The 26,870-nt window shown below is 37.3% G+C and overlaps 1 protein-coding gene across 5 annotated transcripts in view; it reads right to left on the reverse strand.

The window, feature by feature from the left end:
• Nucleotides 1–879: 879 nt before the first annotated feature.
• Nucleotides 880–26,870, reverse strand: part of RANBP3L (RAN binding protein 3 like) — a 31,884-nt gene continuing 5,893 nt past the window's right edge. The window contains exons 2-16 of one of the 5 annotated variants that reach the window (XM_039709992.1): nucleotides 23,817–23,875; nucleotides 23,495–23,555; nucleotides 22,877–22,954; nucleotides 21,766–21,840; nucleotides 19,858–19,932; nucleotides 19,083–19,207; nucleotides 18,452–18,540; nucleotides 14,184–14,304; nucleotides 12,698–12,797; nucleotides 11,459–11,589; nucleotides 10,316–10,436; nucleotides 9,633–9,775; nucleotides 7,915–8,107; nucleotides 3,805–3,869; nucleotides 880–3,458 (exon numbers count right to left, since the gene is read on the reverse strand). In XM_039709992.1, the coding sequence (XP_039565926.1) occupies nucleotides 3,823–3,869; nucleotides 7,915–8,107; nucleotides 9,633–9,775; nucleotides 10,316–10,436; nucleotides 11,459–11,589; nucleotides 12,698–12,797; nucleotides 14,184–14,304; nucleotides 18,452–18,540; nucleotides 19,083–19,207; nucleotides 19,858–19,932; nucleotides 21,766–21,840; nucleotides 22,877–22,954; nucleotides 23,495–23,555; nucleotides 23,817–23,875 (1,418 nt within the window). In that variant the 3' untranslated portion in view covers nucleotides 880–3,458; nucleotides 3,805–3,822. Of the gene's footprint in view, nucleotides 3,870–7,914; nucleotides 8,108–9,632; nucleotides 9,776–10,315; nucleotides 10,437–11,458; nucleotides 11,590–12,697; nucleotides 12,798–14,183; nucleotides 14,305–18,451; nucleotides 18,541–19,082; nucleotides 19,208–19,857; nucleotides 19,933–21,765; nucleotides 21,841–22,876; nucleotides 22,955–23,494; nucleotides 23,556–23,816; nucleotides 23,876–26,870 lie in introns of all 5 variants that reach the window. The other 4 variants (XM_039709995.1, XM_039709993.1, XM_039709991.1 and 1 more) reach the window with 4 other exon arrangements.

A 26,870-nucleotide genomic window follows, 5' to 3' on the forward strand; every position in this document is an offset into this window, starting at 1 on the left:
CTTTTTTCTAAGTTTTCCTGTCAGCATGGCCCCATGGTAAGGCCTCTAAAACCCATCTCAAGGAAATAAGGATGCTCTTTCCCTCCCTGTCCATGTCATACTGGTTGTCACTAGCAGTGAAAGCAAATGTGCCAGAAGTTTTTCCTGTATTTATTTATTCAATAGAGCTATTACCTAATTCTTAACTTCATACAGTCTGCCAAAACTGTTGAAGAGGTCACTAAAGAGCATGACATAAAAACCTGAGGGACAAGATTTATGAAGGGATACAAATGCCTCCAGAATGTAAAGCAGGACATTAAGTCTATCCCGTCCAAGAAGATTCTGCTAGAAGTTCCTAATCTTAGTAGAATATATTATTATTAGGAACTGTTAGTTTTCCCTCCTTGGGAAAATTACTGTATGTATATATAAGATCTTCCAGCTCTACATCCCTTATGTACATAAATTTGTCACTGGGGTTTCTTATAAATAGATAGAAATGTATCTAAAAAAAAAAAGAATCATGTCTAGTTTCATATGGGCTCATACGGGTTTCATATTGGATCATGTCTCTACACCTCTCTTCAGGCCATAGGGACCTATCCTTCCATGCTCTGTTTCTCCTCCCTCCCAGAAACTGCTACAGCTTGTACAGAAGTAGAAAAACACCACTCAGGCCAACAGCATCACAGAATATACCAAGCTTACCCTGAAACTTTTTCCGCAAAGGATGCTTTTCTCTGATTTTGTCTCTCAGCAACTGCCAATTTTTGTGAATAATTTTAATTGTCTTAGAGCAGTCTAGCTCCTGTGAAATTCTTTGAAACTGAACAGTGGACTCACTGTGTGTCTGACAGATAGGTGGATGGTGTGCACAACCACTTACATATTGTTTCCTCAGGAAAGCAGGCTTGAGATTCTGCAGCATGGAACTCTAACTCATGGAAGCCCTAACTGGGACACAAAATAAGACTCCTAGTTCCACAGAAATTTAAGTGGTAAGAAAATTGTTTATTGTTGAGGTACGGAAGTTGCTCTCCAGCTGTCATAAAATGACAAATTACATTTTTAAAACCAGCTTAATACATTACACAATGGTGTACCTTCAGGCTTGAGGAACAGTGAACTTTAGTGCAGTGAGACTAAAGAGAACACATAATTAGGTTCTTAAGAGCAAAAATTTTTTCCTCTCTTAACAAAGTATCCAATGGCTTTAAAATATGCATCTCTTTTCCTCCTCAGCTTTTGGGAGATGAAGCATCTTGTTTGAGTGTGTGTGCACATGAGTGTGTGTCTTTATATGTATACTTGTGTATACATGTAAGGATATTGGGAAGAGACAAATCAAAATAGCTTTTATTTATAAGCCTTGTATGCTGTGGGAGCATATGACAAAGTTTAAGTCCTGTCTGAAAAAGTTTTGTTATCCCTGCCCTGGAAACCTCCCTCATTTACCAAGGATTTTACAGCTGTAGTAGAATTCAGAGGGGTATCATGTTATTAAGGTGCTTAAATCCTGTTTCACAGAAAGCTTTGATTATCAGGACAGACTTTGAAATCAAACTCTGCATTCAGCGCATAGCCAGCTGAACTCCAGGGCAAACATATCACCATGACCTGTTGCTAAATACATAGGACTGCTGTGTTTTACAACTGCCTGAGTTTTTATAACATGGAGCTTTGTCCCTGGGGATGAGTTGCAGCAATGAAATATGAAGGTCAGTGATGTAAATATTGTTGCAGTCAGGAGTGAGGCTGATAACAAAGGACACAATGTACATTATGGAAACAATATTTTTATTATTGGCAGAGTGGAATAAAAGAAAATCCCCATGCTTCACTGTTTGACACAGGTGCTCTGTTGGGAAGCACTCCCTTTTTCCTGAAGGCAGAAAAAGTTCAAGTTGTACTTAAATTTACTGACATCCAGATGCTCAATCAATGTCAGGCAAGTGCTAATTTTGGTGAGCCATTACATTCAGTGTAATCCAGACAACTATTTGAGCTTCATCTGGATACTAATATTGGCAGTGCACTGAGAATTCAGGAAGAAACTAAGTATTGTTCGAACTTCATACCATGTTCAGGTGGGAAAACTAACTTGTAACTTGACTGATCAGGTGTGTTGCAGCTTTTTAGATTGAGAAATCATTGCAATTACCTTAATTAAAAGGACTTGATATATTTCAGAACATTGTTTCAGCTCTGAGGATGACAAACAATATGCAGGACTTCAGGGAAGTGGCAGTGGAGAGATTGCAGACAAATTCTATTTTTGACAGAATGAAAACATGGAACATAAGTGGTGTATCTTACTGTGCATGGGCTTATGAATGACCCTGCAAGTCTCGATTCACAGGTGAATTGGAGTTTTTTTCTCACAAAAATGTTTAGGTAGAAGGCATTAGTTTATTAAATGACTTTTACAGAGCAACTGTGTCTTGGCCACAGTCAGGATTATCGTGCACATGAGAATGTGTAACACACTCATGAATGACGCTCTTAGGAATAGCTACAGCTAAGGCAGAAGTAATCTTAGATAATCTCACACATTTAAGGGATTTTTTAATGTAGATATCCTGTTGTACTGTGCATGCATTTATTTGTGTATATCAAATGGACAATTAATATACACAAGTGCAGGTGTTTGTTTTGTTCAGCTAGAAAGGTGTTCATGAGCAAGCAGTTATACTTTAAATTTTAAAGCTGATATAGCCCTTAGAATGAACTTTTACTTCCTCATGGTGAATTCTATTAGTGCATACAGCTGAAAGATGCAGATCATGGTTCTTTTTCCTTAAACAAAATTCTGCAGAAAGTATACCACTCCAGATATTTTCAAAATAAATATGTAGGGGGTTTCTATAGGGGCTAGTTTCTATAGGCCTTGGTCATGCTAAACTGCCACCCCAGGTTTTGCTTGCATGTACTTACAAATAGGATGCTGAATATTACCACACAATTTTAAATAAATGTTTTCAGTGAAGCAAAATTTAAAGTTTTCCAAATGTATCTTTTAAATAATAGATTAAAAGTAACAAATATCTGTTTACATATATTATTAGTTCATGCTTATGTGGTATTATCCATCAATATGATGAACAAGTACTTATTCCCTATAAAATTCCTCGCTCTAATAATGCATCTAAATATATTTAATTCTAAAATTGAAAGACTTTATAACAGTTCTTGACTATTGGAAGCCATGGTGTTATTCACAGCTCAGTGCAAAGCAGGCTGCCTGGAATCCTCAATAGTGCATCTGAAGTTCTTTCTCAATGAATTAAACTTAAGCTGTCTCTAAAATTAATCTCTACTTAAAAGTAATAAAGTAATATGCATCTGATTTCCTCCCTCCAGGGGTTGATAAGTCAGCTTAGACATTTTGGGAAGATGAGTTCCCAGCTGAGCTGTTGTAACTTCTGGCAGATATCATGAGCAGACAACAGACTGCCTGCGGTTCCATCTAGAATGATCTGAAAAAGAATTTATTGAAAAAAAATCTTGCTTATTTGAGCATATTCATGTTTTGAAACAATCCAGCATTTCATAATACAAAGCAGTAGGTTAAAGTTTGGATATGATCAGTTCCTGGTTTAGGTAAATAGGTAACTAGATAACAGAGGATTATTCACAAATATTTGAGCATGTGACTCATGAATGAAGCCTGTGACCCTCCAAGTCAATAAAGACAAGCACAAAAACACTAAGGAGTCTGATGTCTAGGTAGGGCAATGTACTGGGATGCAAATTATCTCACAGGGTACACTGCTTTAAGACTTCATTACAGATGTTCAGAAAACTGTGAGAAATCCAACATACCTTCAAACAGCTCATTGGTTATGAGAAAGTGGTTTTGGTGCGTAATCTCTGTGACTTTGACTCATCTGCAGAAAGTAGGCAGAACTGACTAATAATGTCAGATACATAATACCACTACCACAGTATCTGCTTAAAAATTGCTGCTACCATCTGGCCACCCCTAAATACTTACCAAGAGTTTAAAATCTTATACAAGTGAAATGAAAGCTTGTGTTTGTCAGAATGTTAAAATTGATCTTCCCCCTTCTCCCTCCTGATATGGGAGCATTTAAAACCAATCACAGAGTGTCTTTTTTCTCTGCTTTAGATATTACTGGTGCCTGCTGAAAAGAATACAGAAACTCCAACAAAGAAGTTAATTCTTAACTTTTCCTTCTTCCTCAGTTTAATCACTATCAGGTATGTGTGTGTTAGCTTTATAGTTTGGAATCCTTAACAATTGATAAGAATTTAAAGTAAATTGACAAGAAATGCCAAACAAAGCAGTTTTTCAGGAGTTACTGTGATGTGGCTGAAGAGTAATTCCTTTAAGAACTTTAAAAGTACTTCACTTCAAAATAGAAAGAACGCTCTTGTAACATTTTATATCTTGGTAAACTCCAGCATAAGAGAGAGTCCTAATGAAACTGAAATGGGAAGTACATGTTTAATGGACCAGAAAATGTCCCTAAAATAAAACATTCTTCAGTTCTGCAAGTGCATGTGCTTTTGCATTTCTGTGTTATAATACTGTCTGGCTCTTCAACCAACACACTCCTGGTGTTTGGAGACTACAGGCTCTGAATACCAGTAGTCTCAAAAATCCACACAATTTTTGTGGATCCATATGGGATACACTCTTATGTCTTTGCACACTGTGATTTTTCTTGTAAGGTCTATGGCTGGGTATGGAATCACTTCTTGGGACTTATCCAAGCCTAGACTCCAGAAATCTTTGATTTAATTTTAATAGCTTCTGAGATAAAATTACAGAGAGGACACCTCAATCAAAAGAGATGATTCCTCAGTCAGGATGAAGTTAGGAGAAGATTTCTGATTAGTGAGGTGTAGTATAAGGAGTAATACATAAAAGTTTTCTTTGCCTAGTGACAGTGCTATCTTTGTACCTCTCATGTACTTTACTTGTTTGACTTTGTTCAGCCAAGAAGTTTACTGTTTAGTCTAAATTCCTTTCCTCAGCTCACTTTATAGGCAGAGGGAAAAGATAAATACTTTCCAAAGACTTTTTGGTCCCATCCACTCTCAAAATCTATTTAAAGATTAATTGTTCTTTTTCTCTCCACTTAGATTTACAGAGTATTTTGTTGGTAAAAATATTCAGGCTATAACTGGAAATATGAAATATGATCTGATAAAAATATCAGGCACAGCAAATTTATCTTTATGGACTTAATGAAATTAATAACTCTACCTGAAAGTAAAGCAATTCAAATGTCTATACGGAACTCATAAAATCATACAAAAATCTCTACTACCTTATACATTGTCTGTATATAGCATTAACATACTGTAGATTTTCTGTAAGGAATGCCTACAACAAAGTCTTGCAAATATACAGAATCACTTCAATGTCCTTAATTCACTTACTAAGTATATCATATTTGCTTTCTTCTTCATTCTCAAGCACTAAAGACAATTATAAAAATACTATAAAGATAATAAAGATCTAATTTTTTGTATCTTTTACAGTGTCATGAAATACATCATCTAGGAACTATGTGAGTTCCTTTTCCACAAGAAAGAAATTGCTATATTAAGAAAAGAAAACCCTGGTAGGTGGGGGGATGAGAAAAAACAAATAGAACACAATGACATACAATGGAGGCATATTTTATAAATTATTGTATCTATTGTAAAGAAACAGTCCCTGAAGACTTAGGCTTCTTAACATTTACATATTCTTAAGGAGAGGTGATCTCCAAAACTGAGTTACATCAATAAAAAGAAGATGACTTGTTCACATATATTCTTCAATTAAAATGAAAGAATGAAAATTAAAGTGTTAAAACTAATGCTCTTAAAAAAACAGGATTTGTTCTCTTGTATCTACATGGACATTTCTCTGCTGATATTTAAAACTGACCGCTTCCTGTTCAAAACCCATAAGGCCTATTATTCTTCCATTTTTGTAAAAGGGAGCTCCAGAGAGAATCATGAGTGAGGTTGAATGTCTGAAGTGGAGAGTGACTCAGATACCAGTAACTGAAATGTGTGCAAATTAAAAGCTCTGAGAAGAGATTAAGATAAGCAGAAGAGCTAGAAGCCATTAAAAAGTGCTTGAAAGGGATTGTTAAAACTGTTGTTACAAACTGGAATAAATGAGGCACAGATGCTTAAATTGAAAGGACAAAAAAAGCAGCACCTCACACATTTCAGAATCTGTTTGCTGGCTGCCATCTGAATATTTGTACCAGATGTTTCTGCAAATCAAAATAAATATTTAACTTGTATATCTGTGTTCCTACATTGCTTTGAAACTCCCTTTCCCTTTTTATTTTTTTCTTTATTTTTCCTTTTTTTTTTTTCCCTGAAATAAGAAAGAATTCTTATTAGGAGTTCTGGGAAGGAATCAAGCTCCATCCAATATTTCCAAGTTACCAGAAACTGTGTGCAGTTTTGGGTCACTCAATATAAGAAGGACATAAAGGTATTGCAGTCTATCAGGAGGGATAACCAAGGGTGAAGGGTGTTAAGGAGAAGCTGTATGAGGTGCAGCTGAGGTCACTTGGCTTGTTGTCCCTGGAGAGGAGACTGAGGGGACACCTCACTGGGGTCTTCAATTTCCTCATGAGGGGACGAGGAGGAGCAGACACTGATCTCTGTGGTGACCAATGACAGTGCCCAAGCGAACTGCATGAAGTTGTTTCATGGGAGGTTTAAGCTGGATATTAGGAAAAGGGTCTTCCTCAGAGGGTGGCTGGGCACTGGAACAGCTCCCCAGGGCAGTGGTCACAGCACCAGCCTGGAAGAGTTCAAGAGGCACGTGGATAATGCTCTGAGGCACAGGGTGTGACTCGTGGGGTGTGCTGTGCAGGACCAGGAACTGGACTCGATCCTTAAGGGTCCCTTCCAATTCAGAATATTCCATGATTCTATGATAAAGGGGAATTTTTTTTTCCTTAGGGAAACAGTACTTATAGCTCTTGCTGTTCATTTCTTGATTCTTGATGAATAGTTCTTGAAAGGAATGTTTATAATATAAGGACAGGAAATGTTGAAAGGAATGTTTATAATATAAGCACAGTGTTACCTAGCTGCTGAGGGAAACTAAGCCTGTGAGCAACACCTCAAAGTTGCCTATGTAGTCCATCTGTTGAAAAATCACACCTAAACCTAATTGGAAGGTCCTGTATCCCCTGTAGCAGTTTGACACAAGCAAAATGACTTGACAGAAATATTACTTGTCTTTTGCTAAGATAGAAGAGCTTTTAAGTCTGACAGCCCTTTCTGCCTTGCTGTCTGCAAATGTCACTGCAGCCCTGTTGTGAGTTGCATTAAAAGAAACGTTAAGACATTAATATCTTATTTTAGTGGTATTTTTCTCTCTTAGAAACCTACATTTTTTTTATGATGAAGAAAGCCGGTAAAAGTGGTGTGTAAATGTTGTCCTGCAGATTTCCTAGTTGAGCTAGTTGTTACAGCCAATCAAGGAACATGTTTTAAATAAAGTTAACCATGACATAATAAATATCTTCATGAACACATTGTGCTCCAGGCTTTTAGTAACAAGCTAGTCACTGATGTGAATGGACTCATTCTTCACTTACTCAACATAAAATCAGTATCTCAACATCTCTAGTAATTTTTACTGAAATAGACTGAAAAAGCATTTAGATAATTTCTTCAGAAATTTAGAAAATTTCTTAAACCTCAAGCTTTTGTCAAGAGTATTCCATGGCTATAAATATATGTAGATACTTGAGCTGGCAAAACCTTACATTTTAACTGTAATAAGTCAAAATACTAAAAGGAATTACCCAGTTTCTATCTGAAAAGGGGTATCTGTATCTGATAAAAAGTTATAGTCAGCATAAAAAAAAAGGTCAAATTTTCATTACTTTCAGCAAATATGTGAAAGGATTACACATTTCCAGCAAAACCTCTGCTTACCGGATCCAGTACTGCTCACTTGAGTTAGTTCTTCATCATCCTCATCATCACTATCACAGTTAAATGGCTGAAAAGCTGTTTCTGACTCTGTGTCTCCTTGATGAGCATCTGGCTTTTGCTCAGCAAAGCTTCGCAGGGCCACAAGGCGATGATGTATTGCTGCATACAGGTGTTCAGTGTCTGTCGAGCTTGCCTGCAGAACATCAAATGTATACAGTCCAAAACAACTGAGAAAAATATCTATTTTTTAAAATTCATTTAAAAATATTGAAATAGTTGTATTTTGTCCTTTCTAATCAAAACAATCAGCTTAAGATCCACACTTAATAATTAATATCCAAATATCAAATACAAATAATGTGAAGTTCTTTAATATGGTCTGAGCTTTACATGCAGCTGTTGACTATTTTCTCTACAGTCACAAGAAACATAAGCTTAAAAATTACTTTCCATGAAGAAAAGCTCAGTTTTTATGGAATATTTGATCTTTTGGATGATTCCTGAGCTGATTCTAGAAGTAGGAAAGCCCTGACATGTTAATATATACAGTCGCCAGGTGGATACTGTAGAGATGGATACCAGCCTCTTCAGTGTCTGTAGGAGCAGCTTCCTGCAACCCTTGCCACACCCATTCTCATATATTGTGATTTTCTCATACATGTCTATTTTTACTGCCCAGTAGTGCCAAGACAAATTTATGGAATGTGAATTACACGCTCCATGAAAACTGCGCAGTACACCTGGAAATCAGGACATTTGTAATTCTCACATGCAGACCAGCAGTCCACCACAGCCATAGTTGAGCCAATCCCTGTTAGGGAGTGACAGATTTACAGTACTTGCAGATACAGTGCATGGTGCTTTGCTTGTCTATGATATGTGACACTTCCTGGAAATGATGATTTATTTGTCTTTCCCAGAAAGCTGAATCCTTCCTAGAAAGATCTACTGGGGAAAATGTAAACATCCTTAAGCTCATGTGGATGCTCTCACTTTCCAGCACATTCCCATCTCCAATTTAGCCCTTGCTGGAGAAAATCAGGGTTCCCAAGACACCCTTGGGACTTAAACAAGGTGATACTGAAACTCTGTATTCCTTGCAACTGAGAAATGGAGGTCCTGCACTGGATGGATTTATTGCAAGTGGTGTGTTGAGAACCATGGCAGAAAGCTGCTGCCTTTTACCAGAGTAACTAGTAAAAATTTTAATTACCTGTGAAGATACTGTCAGTGTATTGCTTCTATTAAAAAAGAGCCATTTCTGCATATTACTGGAATGATATCCATCCCATTGGTGGTATGTGTACCAGAGTCTGGAAACGTCTGTCTTAAGGCCAGATCATACCATCACACCTGTTTTTTTGAATAGCTTTCCTACACATTCCATAATAAAAGTCATGTAACTTTTATTAGCTCTGCTTAGAGCTCTGCTCTAAGCAGAGCTCAGTCTGATAGAGCACGAAGGCCATTTGCTAAAACCAGCCTTCAGCAGCCCTTCAGGATTCTAGATGACGTGGGGTTTTGGGTGGAGCTGTTGTCTCATACTCACCTGAGTTATGAATAGCATTCTAACACATTCCATAATAAAAGTCGTGTAACATCTAAGCAGAGCTCAGTCTGATACAGCACGAAGGCCATTTGCTAAAACCAACCTTCAGCAGCCCTTCAGGATTCTAGATGACGTGGGGTTTTGGGTGGAGCTGTTGTCTCATACTCACCTGAGTTAGAAATACTTGAACTGAATGGTCCTCTTGATCTGTTGCAGTGAAGCACAGGCTCTTTCTGTTTGCTCTTTTTATAACCATTTGTTCCCAGAGTTGTGTGTTGAGTATCAGTCTCAAGCTACCTTGATTTCGCATAACTAAAATAAGGAGGTTATATGATAAGATATACTGCAGTTGTTTTCTCCAGCACTTGTATACCACTAATATTTTCATCAATTATTCTTTTTAATTTGGTATAAAACCCTGATATAGTGAGATTTTTTTTTTTATATCCAAATATATTAGTTTTTTTCAATACGTCTGACATGCAAAGGAAATAATCTGCTGAAACTGTGCAATGCAGTACAAAAAAGTGACAGCACAGTAAAAACAACATTCCAGAAGAGTCTTGAAACAGTGCTGCTGAAAAAGCAGAACCAACAAAGAGCAAACTGTTAGACTGATGACCGGGCTGAAGACACAGTACATCAGAGAAGTGCACAGAACCTAACAATATATGTGAGCCCAGTTCCTCAGTCTGTAACACACAGAATTTTATCAAGTAAAAAGATTCTCAGCAACTCAACTTAAATATAATGCTCTTCTCAGATTTAAGTGTTCTGAAATAAACTCTGGCCAACAATAACACAAGTTATTTGGTGTTTCCTGTATGGGGTATTTCATTATTTAACTCGTACTTAGCCTTGACTGCAACATTCCATGCTTATTGCTAGAAGTGTCATTAAGCCTCAGCGATCCTCTGCCTCTTTCAGTCCAGCTTAAAGAAAGCTTATTAAATACAAAGAGCTTGCAGTTAATCTGAAAGAGAAATACATGATGAGAACTGCCAGCTAATGCTAGTTTTATTTGCTCTAAAATAACAACTTTACTTTTACAACTTTATGGTTGTAAAACTTTTGACTGGGCTTTTAATACATCCATGTATTACATGGCGTGTGCAGAAAGGTACATAGATATACCTATACACAGATGTATAGCTATATCACCTTTATTAGCTAAAATGAAAGGGCTCCTAGATCTGTGAAATCTTTTCTCATTATCGAAAACATTCAGCATTAGTCCCAGTTTACTTTTTCATTTCTCTTCATTAACTCTTTGTCTGTTGAGAAAGTTGCTGAGGCCCTTCAGTTTTGCTGCTGCTGTATTTTTAAGTGTAGCAGCAGTCTGTGATATCCACCAGCATAGCTAAATTTGTTGCAAAAGTTGTACAACCTTATTTCCTCACTCATTGCAAATGTTATGCAACAGGATACCAGTACTGGTACTAGAAGAGTACTGCTTCAAAGACAATAAAACTTTTGTGTTCTGCCAAAACAAATGAATTAATCAAAAATAAAATAATGTTGAGATTTTTAAAATCGTAATTGCTATTTTTTGAGAAAATAGTATTTTGAAGACAAAGAATAACAAGATACGCCCTGACAGGTTGAAAAGATAATTGCTACTTTAGCTGAACTATAAAACAAATTGCTTTTACAAGACATTGCTTTTTTTCCCAAAAATTTTTTTTTCATATGCCCCATCTTTACTCAAATCACTTCCAGTTCTAAGGTTGTGGTTACAGCTAGTATACTATGTAGATGCTTAGAAAATACAACTGAAATAGTCACTTACTGAAAGAGACAACAAAATTAACAAATACAGTATGCAAAAGAACACACCAACTTACAGAAAAATGGGTTAGATGAGGCATAGCTTAAAAAAAGCAAAAATTTAAAATATAAATTGAAGTTATTTTCAGATTGCTGCATCTGTAATAGATCTAGATGTTCTTTTCAACAACTAAACTACTCACCATCAAGGTTTTATGGAATACACACCTGCAATACATTTTGTTCTGCTTCTTCTCCAGTTATAACTTCAACTTTATCTAACAGGATTTTGTCCACTGGCTTGGAAACACAAGCAGCTGCTGATTCAATTAGTGTTGCATTCCTCAACAAAGGTCTTTCTGTAGGAAAAAAAAAAAGAAAAAAGAAATTATTTCTGTACAGGGAATATTTTGGGAATATTTTTAGGATAACAAAATTAGTACAGGTCACACAGGATGTGACCTCAGTAATACCTGTGGTATCTGACATTGTTTAGTGTTATTAATAAGTTTTTGGCCAAAGGAACAAACATAAGAGGAAAAGGAATATAAAATACCTCACTAAAAAGGCTCCTACAGAATTGAACAGGGCTGTTTATAGTTGCAGTTTTGTCCAAAGGGACAAACAGGAAGAATCAGAAACAAGGCCTAAATACTTAGAAGCTGATTTTCCAAATTAAACTCATCTGATATATTGTTATGCCGAGTATACATATCCCAATATTCAGAGTAATAATACATATACAATGAATAATTAACAGGATCACAGAAGGACAAGATTTGAAAGGAACAACATTGTTACAAAGCTCTGTATCTTTGCATAATCTATACACATATTCTGAGAGCTTTATATTTAGAATGTTTTACTTATAAGAATGCTTACACAAATCATAGGATCTAATACATCTGTTAGTAAACAGGAGTGCAGAATTTGTCAAGAAGGCTCAAAACAGGGGCCTGTTGGGGACTCCCTCATAGCCTAGATTTACATGGGTTGCTCAGCAGAAAATCTCACACGAGTCACAAACAAGCCCTGAAATCTGTCTGTACAGAACTGTCAGTCCCACAATTATGATCCAAAATAACAAACTAATTGATATGAGAATTTGAAAAATGCAAGCAACAGACAGTCTAAAATTTTAATTCAACAATGTAGTCTACAAGGCATTCATAAAGGTCGCTGTATTTTTTTTCAAACAATAAATAACAATCTGTACTAAATAACAATAATAATATTCTGTAATATTTTCTTGAGACCATGCTTTCTGAAGTTAGTCCAGTTTACATGTCATAAAACAAACTCTACCTGCTTTCTGAATATAGATTTTAGCATGTACTCTAAGCATACTCATGACTGGGTATCTTGAGAATTGATGAAAATTATTGACCACCACTCATCTGACATCCTCTAAAATACAGTGAGATATAATAATAGAGCTAACTGTGCTTGTTTGCTGAGTGTGCTTACTTGTTTGTGGCCTGACATGAGATGATCCCGTGGACATGGATGTTATTTCTCCTTTGTGTAAATCAGCTTCATTACACAGCTTGGGATGCCTCTCAGGACTCTAGAAAAACACAGGGGAAATAAGAATGCCTATTTTAAAAAATGGCTATGTTACTTTATATCAAATAGAACATTGAATAATTTAATGCATGCTAGGCTGAAGATTAGCAATTTTAATAGTTTCAGAGTAAAACTAGACCACATGATACAATTTCAGTCTCTAGAGGAAGTAATATTACTATCATAGAATCAGTACATCATTCTTCCTCTGAGAAGAATGACCTCTTTGTGTGGACTAGTATTAAAATCCACTGAAGAATTTAGGTGTTAAGGTACTGGTTATTTTATTTCCAAGCCATAGTTCCCAGAAGAGTAGTTTAAAACTCCCAGACACCAAAAACTTAACTTCAGAGGACTTAAAAATTTTCTATCACCTTCAGTTTTGCAGATAAATTTTCTTAGGCATGTGTAAATAAATGCCTGTGTCTTCTGACAATGCTTAGTGTCTCAACTCATACCTTATAAATAAATCTTGGCCAGAAGGCATACCCCAAACCTATGGTTGCCAAGTTTTTACCTGGCAGATTAAACCATACAGTTTTCATCCTACTTCAACTGAAAACTGAATTTCAATTCCATTTTCAATGGTGCAGTCCTCAGCTTGGGAACCACTTTTTTTGTCCTAGAGTCCTTCAGGACATAAGCTGCCTCACAAGCATGCACAATGTGCTTTAACATGGACACTCTCTAAGGTGTCCAATTTTCCCGTCACACTTATTTATCACAGAATCACAGGATGGTTTGGGTTGAAAGGGACCGTAACGATCATCTGGTTCCAGCTTCTCTGCCAAGGGAAGGGACACCTTTAATTAGATCAGGTTGCTCAGAGCCCCATCCAGCTCAGCCTTGGCTGGTCATCCTGGATGATCTCCAGGGATGGGGCATCCACAGCATTTCCAGGCAAATGTTTAACAGTGGTCTCACCACCCTCAAAGAGAAGAGTTTCTTCCTAATAGCGAACCTAACCTATGTGCTTCAGTATGAAGCCATTTCACCTTGCCCTGTCACTCCTGCTCCTGTAAGCAGTCTCTCTTCAGCTTTTTGTAGGTTTCCCTTCAGGTATCCGACCTCTTACAGTTACGATGGAAGTTAGAGCAGTAGAGCACATTCTTTTATCTTACATTGTGGGTGTTCCACTTTACATAAAATAGATAAAAAACTGTTTTTAAAGTAAAAAACAAGAGGGGCATATTGGTAAGCATTAGTAATTAAAGAACCTGTCTGTCTAGGGTGGTGAAGGTAGGAATGCTTAGACATTCAGCAGCACATCCTTAGATACTTTCTCCTCAAGAGACATTGGAACCATATTTGCTCACATCTTTAAAAGAAGGAGAACCTAAAAAGAGCCAATGTCTGAAAAAGTAATTGTACTCTTAAGTACACTGACCTTGATAAAAAGTCTGCCAGTGTGTGCAGATCCAACCAAAACTCTTTCAACCATGTTTTCCCCAAACACAAAATCAGAATTGCTGCTGTTTTGTATACTTCTTTCTTTGAGCAACTGACTTCTGTGGGAACAAAATAACAAAGAAATGTGATTTAGAACTATGTAAAACGCTTTAAAGATTCACCACACCTAACATTAAAGAAAAATTAAAAAGTAATCACATAAGTAATCAGGTAAATTCTTAAAGAGAATCTGAGAATATTCTCTATGGAACATTTCACAAAAGGAACAGAGTATCACACTGCATTTCATTAAGATTATTGAGGCCATTACTTAAGACCAAAGAACAAGCAGCAAAACAGCATGCCACTTCTCCTCAGGGAAGTGTCTTACTCCAGAAATTTTAATGAGTTACTTTCGTTTCCTTGTTTCCTTTTGCTCCTCCAAAGGACTACCAACAATTAACAGCTATCCTTTCAAGCAATGAAGCTCCAGTACTCTGCAGAATAATGTACACCCTGGTGCCTTACAGGCATTCCTACATCATCCTCCCAGCATCTTGGAAGTGCAGGAACGCAATGTATTCACCTACACACACAAATACTGAAAAAAATGTATAGATATGATAGCAGATGGCTTAAGATGAGGTGTAAGTAGAATAGGAGAGAAAAATGTTTCCATTTTTCAATTACCTGTTCCAGAGATAAAATGAGAGAACTCAATAGTTGCAATCCTTTGGTACTGGCCAGCTATGTTTTAGAGATTACATTCAAGAATATTCTATACAAGTAGAATTGTGATTTGACCTGCTAATTACATAGCCACTTTAAATGAACAGGGTTCATTTTTTGTAAAAGTGAGAAAAATCCTTGTAAACCTTGTGTGGAAGTTGTTCCTGCTGCTGGTTTGGTTTTGATTGTGGTTTTTTTTGATTTTGGGTTTTTTTTACGCAGGGGTTATAGGTTGTTTATGCTTTCTGTAGAACTTAATCCTGCACATCTTGCTGGCATAGGCAAAACCATGCAAGCTCTTTTCACTTCCTCTTGCAGAAGGATGACTTGGCAGGAAGGCAGCCTGATACTGTGTCACCAACTGCATTCTTCAGCACCACTTCTGTTTCACAGTATTTATCACCCTTGGGAGGGCTTAACATAACATATGTCATGTACAGGATATTTCTGTTAATTGGCTGAGTTTGTTGGCAGAACTTTCATGATTTCCTCTAAAATAGTTTCTCTGTTCACAACTACAGTGTGCTTAAAATATCTTCAAGGATGAAGGGCTTACCGAGTACTACCTCTCTCAATCTTTTTAATGAGAAAAATACTCCTTGGCATTCTCATGGTTGATGTGTTGCTAAGACAACACATTTGCTAGGATCAAAACAGAGAAATCAGAAAATACTTGTCTTTTCAGCCTTTAAAGCTTCTATGTATGTTTTGGGCTATGAATAGGAAATCTGAAGTGTCTTAATGAGTTTTTTATCCTTAAACCAGCCCTCACTAAAATCTACTGGAATGTGACCAATTTCCATACTGACATTCCAACTGCTACTTCTAGGCTGCTCCAACAGCAGCTTAAGGACAGCACCCCAAAAGAGCTAAAAAACCCAAGAATTAGAGGCTTATTTCTAAGAAAAAAATGTGGGAAAATGTTTTGATTATATTCAGAAATGTGGGAAAAATTAATTAGTATAATTAGTTCTCTTTTAAAAGAAAGTTAACTGGAAGTACCAGCCTTAAAATGTTATTAAAACCTCAACAGCCTTATGTTGCTGTATGGCAAGAACAAAGCGTTCTTGTCAGGGACGCATTGTCAGGAATGCAAAGTGATCTTGCCCCAGGGGTGGCATTGTCATGGAGATACAAAACACAGTCACTGATATCAGGGAATGATCACTAACAAGGAACAGTGGGAGGAGAAATATGGATAAAGTACTCAAATGGGATTATGAGAGGGAAATAGATTCAGGGACTGGCCATCTCAAGAGGGTCCAAAAAGGTCTGAGTAGCTGCCAGTTCCAGTGCTGGCCTCAAACCTTTCGGTTTTCTAAGCAAATCCTTGTGCAAAGTTGAGCTGATGTGACTGCAAGCCTGTGTTTTCCCACTCTTGTATTTCTGTCACTTATGACACAAGCTTTCCAAGCTTTTAATCAGAATCAACAAACTTGAATTTTTTTTTCCTTTTCAGTTCATTATTATAGTCAGCCCAGGAAATGAAAATTACTGCTTTCCTGGAACATGGACAGCTGCAGCAACTGCGGAGGGATAACAAGGTATTTTCACTCATCTCTCCACAGAATCATATAATGGAGAGATGAAAATGTGGAAGAGGAGCAAAAGTGAGAGAGATGTCTGCAGGCAAAGCAATCTCTGCATTTTATTTTATAAACAAATGTCAACAACTATGCCTTGATTGGAAGTTAAAAGCAACCCTAAAAATTGTTTTCTTTGCAATGAGGAGGTCTGTCTGCAATGTTCCTTTACTGTTCAGTATGTATGCAGAGTTTCATAAAGTAATTTGTTTATTATTGATGAGAAAACAGCTATACCAGAAAGATTGTACCTAAGTATTTTACAGCATCAGTCACTTAATATGGATCAGAAGAATGGCACTTACATCCTTCCGCAACCTCAGAAGAGCAGTAGGCACCTGGTAGTGTTTAAATTAGTTTTCAACTGTCAAAGGAACCAATATTTACCATGATTATGATAGAACTAGTATAGTGATATACAGAATTCATGAGGCACAAACACCCCAAGCAGGGTGTTTGTGGGGAAAAAAAAAAAAACAAGGGAAAGAAATAGTTTCAAGTTAACTTGTTGGCACTGAATCACTGTGTTGCACTTCTCTACTTCACAGGAGAAAGTCACTCACCAATCTTTTCCTAGATATTGTGCAGCTGACAGAAGGTAAATAAATTTAAAGTACCAACAGCAGATAATTTAGTTTTTCTAATGCATGCATTACCATCCTTCAGATTCCCCTAAAAGCTCAGTGTGCTCTGTGGCTACATGTTGTCCTCAGAGTGCATCACAACAGCATTAAATGTAATAGAAAAGGTTGGTTCTTCCAAAATCACAGCAAGCATCTGCCCTCTCATGATGTTCTTTTTGTTGATAAGGATTAAGAATCTAAGTTGATTGTGCATCTAAACTCCTTTGCCTCCTCAGAACCCTGGCACTGTGCATCACAACCTTTATCTATGGTCCATCTAGCCCTGTAGAAGACTGGCACAGACTCCTTTGCAATTTACATATTCTATGCCCTTCTTGGCTAGGAGGGGGAATCAGGCAACATTAGAAATCTATTATCTGTGGCCCTAGCAATTTTGAAAAGTCATTCTCTCACCAAAAGGGATACCAGGTGTATTCCTGATGCTCACAACTTCCAGGTAAAAAGCCCTCATCAACATCAGCAAGCAGTATTAATACCACAAGACAGCCACAGACCTAGAGTTCTCACGAGTCAGTCCCCAGAGAGAGGTAAAAGCCTGCTTTTGCACCAGTATGACTTCTTCTCAGTGCTGGCCTGGAACCCTTTCTGTTTCCCAACCAAAACCTTGTGCAAAGTTGAACACATGACCAGAAGTCAGTGTTTTCCCAGCATTGTATTTTTGTCACGTATGACACAAGCTTTAGTTGGAATCTGATTAATCTCCAAGAATGGGGCTCTTTCCATCACATACAGTGTCAAGAGGATGGGGAAACATCCTACTCCAAGGACATCAGTTTCCTCACAGAAGTTCTGAAGTCTGTGCTGCACAAAAATGCTAGCCTATCACAGTCACCACAGATAGCTTCTTGTGCCAGAAATCCTGCTTTGTGAATGAAAGTAGAGCATCAATTGCAGCATTCACCTGGTCTTCCAAATCAGTCCTGTATTTTTTCTTTATGCTTCTTTTGTCCAATATGCTGAAATACATTGGTTATTCCTCAAAAGAATGAAATTTCCTGAGTTTCTATGCACCTTTTTTAAGAGATGTAGCAGACATGCAGTCAGAAGAGAGATGGCAAACCAGAATGGTTTCCAGCTTGGTTTCTAAGGAGAAACCACCTGTCCCACAGAGATTAATTGCAGTTAGGAGTCCATTTTTTATGGCATATGAAGTTCATGTCAGCAGACACAAATCTTGGCACCACACACAAACAGCACTGAGCCCTGTGTGGGTGCAGATAGCATGGGCTTAGTACCATGTTAGACATAGATGATGAAAGGGCATGCCATTACCCAACTGACAAGATGTAGAAATATAAACAAAATCTTACTGTGTTTTTTGAGAGCTGGAAGATGGCCCCACTGCTGTTTTGGAATTTACTGAATTCTCATTGGATGAATAAGAGCTGTCTTCAGATAGCTAGGAATAATAAAACCAAACAGATTAATTAGAGCTAGTATATTTTCTGCTAGAATATGCTAGAATCCAGAGTCACTAAGGTGTAAAGATACACAGACAGATACAGATATGAATAATAGATGTTGCAGTGGGCAGAGCTTCCTCCAGCTGTGTATTAAACCAGTGCCCTCCATTAAAACACTAAAATCTCACTTTCTAAATAAACAAAATCCAAAACACCCAAAGCTGATTTTTCCACAGACCCCTGATATCAGAAAGGTAAGGCAGCCTGCAGAGAAGAGATAATTTTTCAAACACAGTCAGCATTAGTTTAACATTTCATATCATGTCAGTAATACAGCAATTCCACTGAAACTTACATGGGAACTTTCTTGAAAATCATGCATTTTTAATGCATTATTAATTAGCTGCATAATTAATTAATTAATTGCTTTAAAACAGCACTGGTTTGTTTGGTGTTTGGCTTTGATTGTTTTGGGTGTTTTTATTTGGTTGGTTTTTTTCCTTAGTTTGAGCTCCAGTAAAATTATTTTTCTTTTTACCTGAACACATGCTTCTTTCTTAGTCATTAGACATACTACAGGAATTTCAGGACAGGTCAGGGCTTGTGGGGGCTGTAAAGTGGCAGGTCTAATAACATTCCACAATTGACTTGGTGACAAGGATCCTTGTAAAATACAAAGACAAAATGTTTAAACATATACTTTTTCTTCACATCTAATTCATGCCTATATGTCTTGCCTCTTAATTGAGACTTTCAAAACATTTAAAAATAATATTTACTATTGTTTACTTGCTTCATGTTCTGAAAAATTGTAATGGTTTCTAAAATACACAACTCTGAAGTGAAACCAATGTGTTATCCTATCAGGATAAAAAAGTAATCAGTAATATACATAAAAATTCTGGTTTTACTTACAAAATATATTTGTATTTATAGATTTAAGTATATTTTTATACTTATATTTATTGCTTTGTTTTAGATATGTCTTCTGGCATTTCAGATTTAATTCTACATCCTCAGATGCCAAGAGGTTTCTTCATTGCCTTCTCCAGCAGCAGAGGTATTCAGTTAGAAATGTGAATTTTCACTATGGAAGGTTACATTCAGTCCACTCAGGAAATAAGTAGTCAGAGCAGATGATCAGACCAGAGTTCATAGGACATTTACACTCAAACAAATAAGTTATGAACAGCATAAAAACACCTAGCCTATCATTCAGTGGAATGGAAAAGAGCTGTTATTTTTTTGTCTTTCATATCTCTAAATGATGTCTTTGTGGAGCTACAATGAATAAACATTACAATGACAATTACCTTCCCTTGTACTTTTGACGATGTCAGGATTTCTTTGAAGAAGAGATGAGGTCATGAATATGTTATTCTTCTTTACTACAAAAAAAGGAATTTAAAATTAAGTAACGAGTAAACCCAAATTTTAACCATTAATTAGTATTTCTGTATCCCCTTTCTGCTCCCCTGAGCAATATTCCAACATATCCATCTGAAAAAGATCTCCAAGATAACTGTTACTGTCTCAATTTTTACAGGTGGGCACACTTTTGCATGAGAAAGCACCAGGTTTTCTGGCTATGTCACTGTCTTTTGGATACCAGTGAATGTTTTTAATGCAAAATCTTTCTTCATCTTTTAATACTAGGTGTTCCTGTTTTGTAGAAACAATGACTGTTACCTGGTCAAGTTTTAGACATTTTTAAGATGATTAAGTGAGGCCCAAATACATAGGAATAAATAAACAAATAAATAAATGTACCCTGCCCTGTTCTTCTAAAAAGGCCTTTATAACTCATTGAACGATGGCAGTGCACTATTGATGCTTTCACTGTTTTAATAAAAATATCAAACACCAGTGAGAAGGTGATGGCAACCATGCTGTAGAAGCCCAGGGGGTAAGGGGGATAATTTTTATGTCACTGATATCCAATAGCTGTGGAGCCAACCACAGACTTGTGGTAGTAAGTCACTGTGAGGAAGTGCAGGATGTGGCTGAAGAGGGTACCTAGAGACGTAGGGCAGCATTTTTCCAGGACAACCATAAGCACAACACAGCACAGCACAGCACAGCAGGAATGAGGCCAAGATGTGGGCATGGACTGTGGGGGCATCAAAACCACCCAAGACTCCCAAGGCCTCTCACACATTTCCAGAAAGAATGAACTGAGAACTGATTTGAGAACTGATTTACATAAAAAGAGAGAAGCTTATCTCCAGGGTGGGGAAACCCTTCTATACAAAGGCACCTGATCAAGCCCAGGTGTGTGCCCCAGGATCCTAGACATCAGCCAGACCAATGCCAATGCTGAAGCCAGGCTGGTGATCTCTTTTTCTCTCTTTTTTGCTTTCTCTCTTCTCCTCTTTAATCCTCTTTAATTCTCTCTCTTCCCTTTCACCTTAACCATTCATCCAAAACCCACCATGTGGCTATAATAAGAGATCAGGACTTACACCAGTTTTCATGCCAAGTGTGTAATTTAATAGTAAAACTTTTTAAGCTTTTGCAGAACCTCTGACTTCTGTCACTCCTTTCCACCGTGACCACCCAAGATTTGTAAATCTTGGGAGCTGCCTTCCCCTTAAGGTGCAATGCCACACATGTACCATGTCCTGTAGAATGGCACAACTGATAAACTACATAAAATCACCACTTTTTCATTGCAAGAGTGTGTTTTGCTGCTATTAAAATGCTGGGCACTCTTAACATTGTTTAGAAATCCTCTACGCCAGTGTCTGTCAAGAACCTTTCTCTGGTAACAGACATAGGTTAGGACTTGAGACCACTGCATCTTTCCTGTTAGTGCTAAGAGAGGGAGGATATTCCCTGGATCCCTGGTTAGGTGGAAGTCAGGCTCCTAGGACAGAAATTTATGGTTCCTGTAGGAACCATCACCATTATACTGCAAGCAAACTATTCATGTAATTACTGCAATTTCATTTTGGTTTTTTAAGTATAATTTGTATCACACTCTATAAATGCATGCTTTTAAATTATTCAAAGATTCCACCCCTTCCCCAGAGGATTCCCCAACTTTTTTCCCTTATCTTCTATTGAAATGCCAGTCTTTCTTATAAAACAATCCTTTCTCCCATCTAAATACCAGACTAGTCCAACACGCTTCAGGTTTGTCTTGCAGGAAAAGCATTTCTGCACACATCTTTATTTTGGCTAATAGTTGCTTTTTTACATAAATATTTACTTTTATTTACCTGTTTGGGAGGGAGGGAAAGTAGGAAGAATGTTAAATGAAGATGATCTCCCTCTTTGCTGTGTGAGAGCTGTATCTAAAAGGGTAAGAGATTAAATTATCACTTGTTTGGAGAATAAGAAAAGATGAGTTTTAGGGTTAGCCAGGCTGATGTCATGCTTTCCTTGACAATAGAATAAATTATTGTCTGCTACCCACCATCTTTCTGAAGCAGACTGTTAGGTTATGTCTATGCTGCTGACCCCAGGATGTCTCTGAGGCCACGCAGCCCAGCCTGGCTCAGGCTCACAGCTAACCTGCTCTGTATCAGCTCTGTCCCGGAGACTGCCATGTGGAAAGGTTCAAAACACTGCCAGACAGTGACCTCTCCCTTAAACAGTGCGGGCAATCAAGAAGGAAAACACTCCAGCTTCCTCCTGCACTCTGCTTTATTTTCTGGTATAGGCATGCCCTAAAATTTATCACATATCTATCCCAGTTTAACTTTCAGAGTAAACCAGACTTAGCTTAAGTCCTCTTAGGTACATTCAGATGTGATTTAAAAAAAAAATACACCATATGTATATTAATGCCTGAATTCAGAAGTACTTTTTAGTACCATCCATATTTTAAATCAAGGTTGGAAAAACCAGATCAGTCCTTCTGCACAGTAGCCTTAGTGATTCGTGTTCATTTCCATGGAAACAATACACAGTCCTTAATCAGCCTTCCCAGTCAGCTCATGGCTGGACAGCAGGAGGGGCCCTTCTGGAAACTGCTTTACATTTTAAAGGATTGCCGAGGGAACACTGATCTCTTCCAGAAACCAGGGATATAATTCCTTTCTTGACCTCATTGTCCCATGACTCTGTGAGCAATTAAAGAAAATTATAAGAAATTTATCGATTTTTCACTACTTTATGTAATATTATGTAAGTATGGAAAAAATAATGTATTTTAAATTAAAAACATGTTCATTGGAAACTATCAGCAAGTATCAATGTTTACGTTTTCATGACTTGCAGCATGCCTACAATGCAGAAACATTTATTAGATGGGGGAATTCATTATTTTCATTGCCAGATGAGAATACAGAACTCTAATCAAAACATGACTGGAGGTAAATGTCATACCAGTGTCAGACTGAGAGTCAGACTTCTGGAAAGTCAAAGATGATGATCTTGCACGTTTTCTGGAACAGCTAATGAAATCTAGAGAAAATAAAATATAATGTAATTGGCAGGAGGCATCAGCACCATGTTAGGATACTGAATTAACACCTGAACAAAATAAATTCTAGGAGGGACTTTAGAGAACAGCTTTAAGGCAGTACCTAAGAGCAAGAGGGCTTTGGAATCTAAGTCAACACCTTTGACAAACCCCCAGGGAGTCTTTATTTCTACTAAGCTCCGGGAACCCAAAGCAAATACTTAGAATCACTTCATAGCCCATGGGCTCAGAAAACATTAAGAGTGAGGAGCTACATTATAACATTACCCAAACAAATAGAAAAAGGCAGTTAGGAGTTCATATAGCTGATGAATACACTTAGTCAAATTTTCAGGGCTTCTGGAGCTTGTCTTTCTGGTAAATATGAGAGGTAAGATGGAAGAACTCGAGGGAAGACAGGGATATATATATTAGGACAGAGCAGGTGGCTCTACAACCCACAAAATCTTAGTCTGGTAACTGGGAATTGCCCCTGCTCATAGAACGAGTCCAAACACTGTTTTCACAGGAAATAGGCAGACCTGTTTCAGCGAGGTGGTGATTACCATTTTCACCTTTGCAAACTGGGTCTTCTGCAGGTCGCTGGAAAAAAATAAGCACAGAAAGGTCAACGAAAAGAGAACTGTCATTTTCTAGACAGAGACACAAAGTATAACAGTCCAGCATATATGCATTAAGTCTTGTTTCTGTTTGCTATTCTTCCTTGTTCTATTTTCAGACCATTTATTACAAGTGTTAACCTGGGCTAAAATCTTATACTACTGCTAGGATAATTGTCTACAGAATGCCTATTTCTCACCAATTGTTATCAATATGAAAAGGGGGGGAAAAAAGGCTTTTTACCTTCAAAGAACGGTCCTTCTTTTCAAAAATAAATGTTGGCTGGGCAAGCACTGATTTCTCTGGAAAAGAGAAGAGATAGTTTTGAGTAACAATTCCATAACAGAATTTATAAATCAGAGCTTTGAAAATGCTGTGCAATAACAAACAGGAGTTTATCTTTTGGTTACAAAGGAAGAAACTAAAAAGATGCAGTGATGTACAGTACAGTACATTAGGAAAAAAAAATCTGAGTGTGAGTTTTGCCTAACTAGATGCCATGGGATTTGGCCTCATATTTTTAATATTACTCTTTTTTTAAGAAAAACTGTGCTTTAACCTTTACAAGAAACATTTGCCATACTTTAAGAACAAGGATGAACTGCATCTTTGCGTAGCAGAAAAAAGCAAGGATGTGAAATGTAAAACACTCCTAAAAGAAGGAAAACAAGAGAATGTGTTACACTTGGCCTTTCAGCTACATGCATACATTCTGCTCTTTAAGCTTCAGGTAGGCGGATGTCTAGGGTCAGTTTTAATGTCTGTGTATGGTAAATAAACATATGGAGCTCTATAGAGCCAATTTTAGTCTCAGCATACCTCTGCATCTCTAAGGCATAACTAAAAATATCTTGGATCTATGCTCTTTTTTTCTATGAAATATTTTTCCGCATATATTTGCCTCAAATCAGAGTTTATGTTGATTTAGGGTTCACTACTTCTACATCTCATACAACTTCTTCAGGCTGTCTACTTTGTTAGGCTTGTGACCTGCACAGCCGGTAGAACTCTAATGGACTAAATTTAGTTGTCAGTGTAAAATAAAAAGCTGTTTTCACCAGCACCACTGATTAATGACACATTTATTGTATGAATTAAGGGCACAATTAATGGGAAAAAAGCAGACACAAACAGATCGTTTTTTAAAGACCATCCCATACAGGATTAATCTCATTCTAGCTTGATACATCTGTCATGTGCAGTAAACAGAAACAATCAGCTTCTGCCTATGAGTATATTTTAGCTGTGTACTTTAGATGACAAATGGAAAGCTAAATGCATGTATTTCTCTCCATGGCTGATAAGTACAGAGTTCAGAATAGGGTGACTGCTGAGCTATTTGACTGGCCTCTGGCCAGAGAAATCTCACACTTGGTGCCTTGTTTGCTGACATTTGACAGAATATTTATAATATACACAACATTTTTGTAAAACTCTTTTCCTCTGTTACCTTTTCAACAAAAACATCCAAGTGAAAATATGTGGATAGATATTTTTATCTAGAACTGCACACCTATCTGTGACCAAACAACTCAAGCTTTGGTATCAATTACTCAAAGGTTTAACAAAGCAAACATCAACCTATCATGGAGGAGTTAAGATTACTACACCAAAAATTTATTCAACTATCAAGGAAAAAGTAAACATTGTTAAAATAAATGCTTCATGTATGTAAAGAGGGGCATGGAGCATGAAACTTTCACTCAAACCCAGGGATATGCAGACAGAGGGATAACTACTACAGTTTTGCTGTTGTTAAAGTTAATTTTATTTTTACTTGGGCATCATGTGTGTGCAAAGGACAGATTTAATAACTTTAGCATGCTTTGCACTGAAAGCCTATTTCTTCCTTAATAGAAAAAGCAGAATAAAGTTCACATTGTTCCACTGAAAGAAAGATAACTCTCTGTCATTGGAAGTTGAAGAAAAATTCTATAATCTGGTTGCATCTAGGGCGTCAATGGCATGACGCGACATGAAGCAATTCCACTTTTATTCACTAGAGGGGAGTGGCACACATGAACAATAGCACTTCACTTAAATATGATTTTTTAAGAGAATAGGCTTTTTTCTGTCCCCTTAAAAACAAACAAAACTGGCATTCTTATTGAATGAAGGAAAAATACAAAAAGTAAAGAGTAACTCTAGAAGCCTTCACATTCTTCTCAGTAATCCTAAAGCTCAGAAGCTTGCACTATTTTTAAAGGTACATTTTCTACTCCTTAGAATGGAATTAGCAAAGAGTGAACTGCTGTGAAGAAGGAATTGACTTTTTCTCACAGAGTTAACTTTTCCTAGATCTAAAAGGCTGTAGGGGATTTGAAGGAATTAAGAAAGCCCACTACATTTGAAACAGTGAGAAGATTCCAATATTTTAAAACCCAAAAGTTCCTGAAGAAAAAAAAACTCACATAACTTCTAAATTACCAACAGAAACATGTGAAGCTACAGCATAATGGTACCCTTCAAAGATAATATCCATATTTTAATACTGTAGTAAATATAAAGAATATATCCCACCTACTGCTCTTGAGCCAAAGAGCTACCTGCAGATTAAGTCAGAGGTTGCTGAGGCTGCCACAGTTACTTATAGTTTTTAGAGTTCTATAATGCTGCTACTCCAATCAAGAAAACATTTTTTAAATTCCTGAAGCTCATCAGTAAGATCATCAGTAAGATCTTCACTCCTCAATCAGGCTGTTCATAACAGGGTTTTAAAAATATATTTGTGTTAAATATATATGTATCCTAAGCATAAACTTCCATTTACATTTTCAGCTTCTCAGAGAATTAGGCACAACATATCAGCACCTGATCTCCACAGAAAAAGACACCCAGAACTTCTTATGGATGTAACACAAGGCCGTCAAGGAGTTACCACAGTCGTGTTGATGTGATAATTTTAACACTGGTCAGTCCCTCTGCACTTCTCCCCTTCTTTCCCTGCACTAAGTCTGCCTCTGGCAGGGTGGCTGAAAGAGAAATGCACCCAGCCACACTGTGCCAGACTCAGTCCCAGGAACAGGCACAGCAGCCAAGGCCAGGCACAGGCAAATGCAGACAGAGGAACAGGAACGGCTGGGCTGGAGCCATTCCCCTCATCATCACCACCAGGACACGGACAGACACGGGCTGGATAGGGCCTGGCTCAGACCGGGCCACTCCAGTCCTCAGCAGCATGGCACTTGTGGATAAAAGAGGCTGTTGGAAAAGTTACCAGAAAATAATGCCAAATGAGCTGCCTCTGGCTGCAAGGACTGGAATAATCCACCAGCCTCAGCCAAGAGTCCAGACACA

The sequence above is a fragment of the Passer montanus genome, unplaced genomic scaffold, assembly GCF_014805655.1.
Source record: "Passer montanus isolate IOZ18808 unplaced genomic scaffold, ASM1480565v1 scaffold22, whole genome shotgun sequence".
NCBI classification, from domain to species: Eukaryota; Metazoa; Chordata; class Aves; order Passeriformes; family Passeridae; genus Passer; species Passer montanus.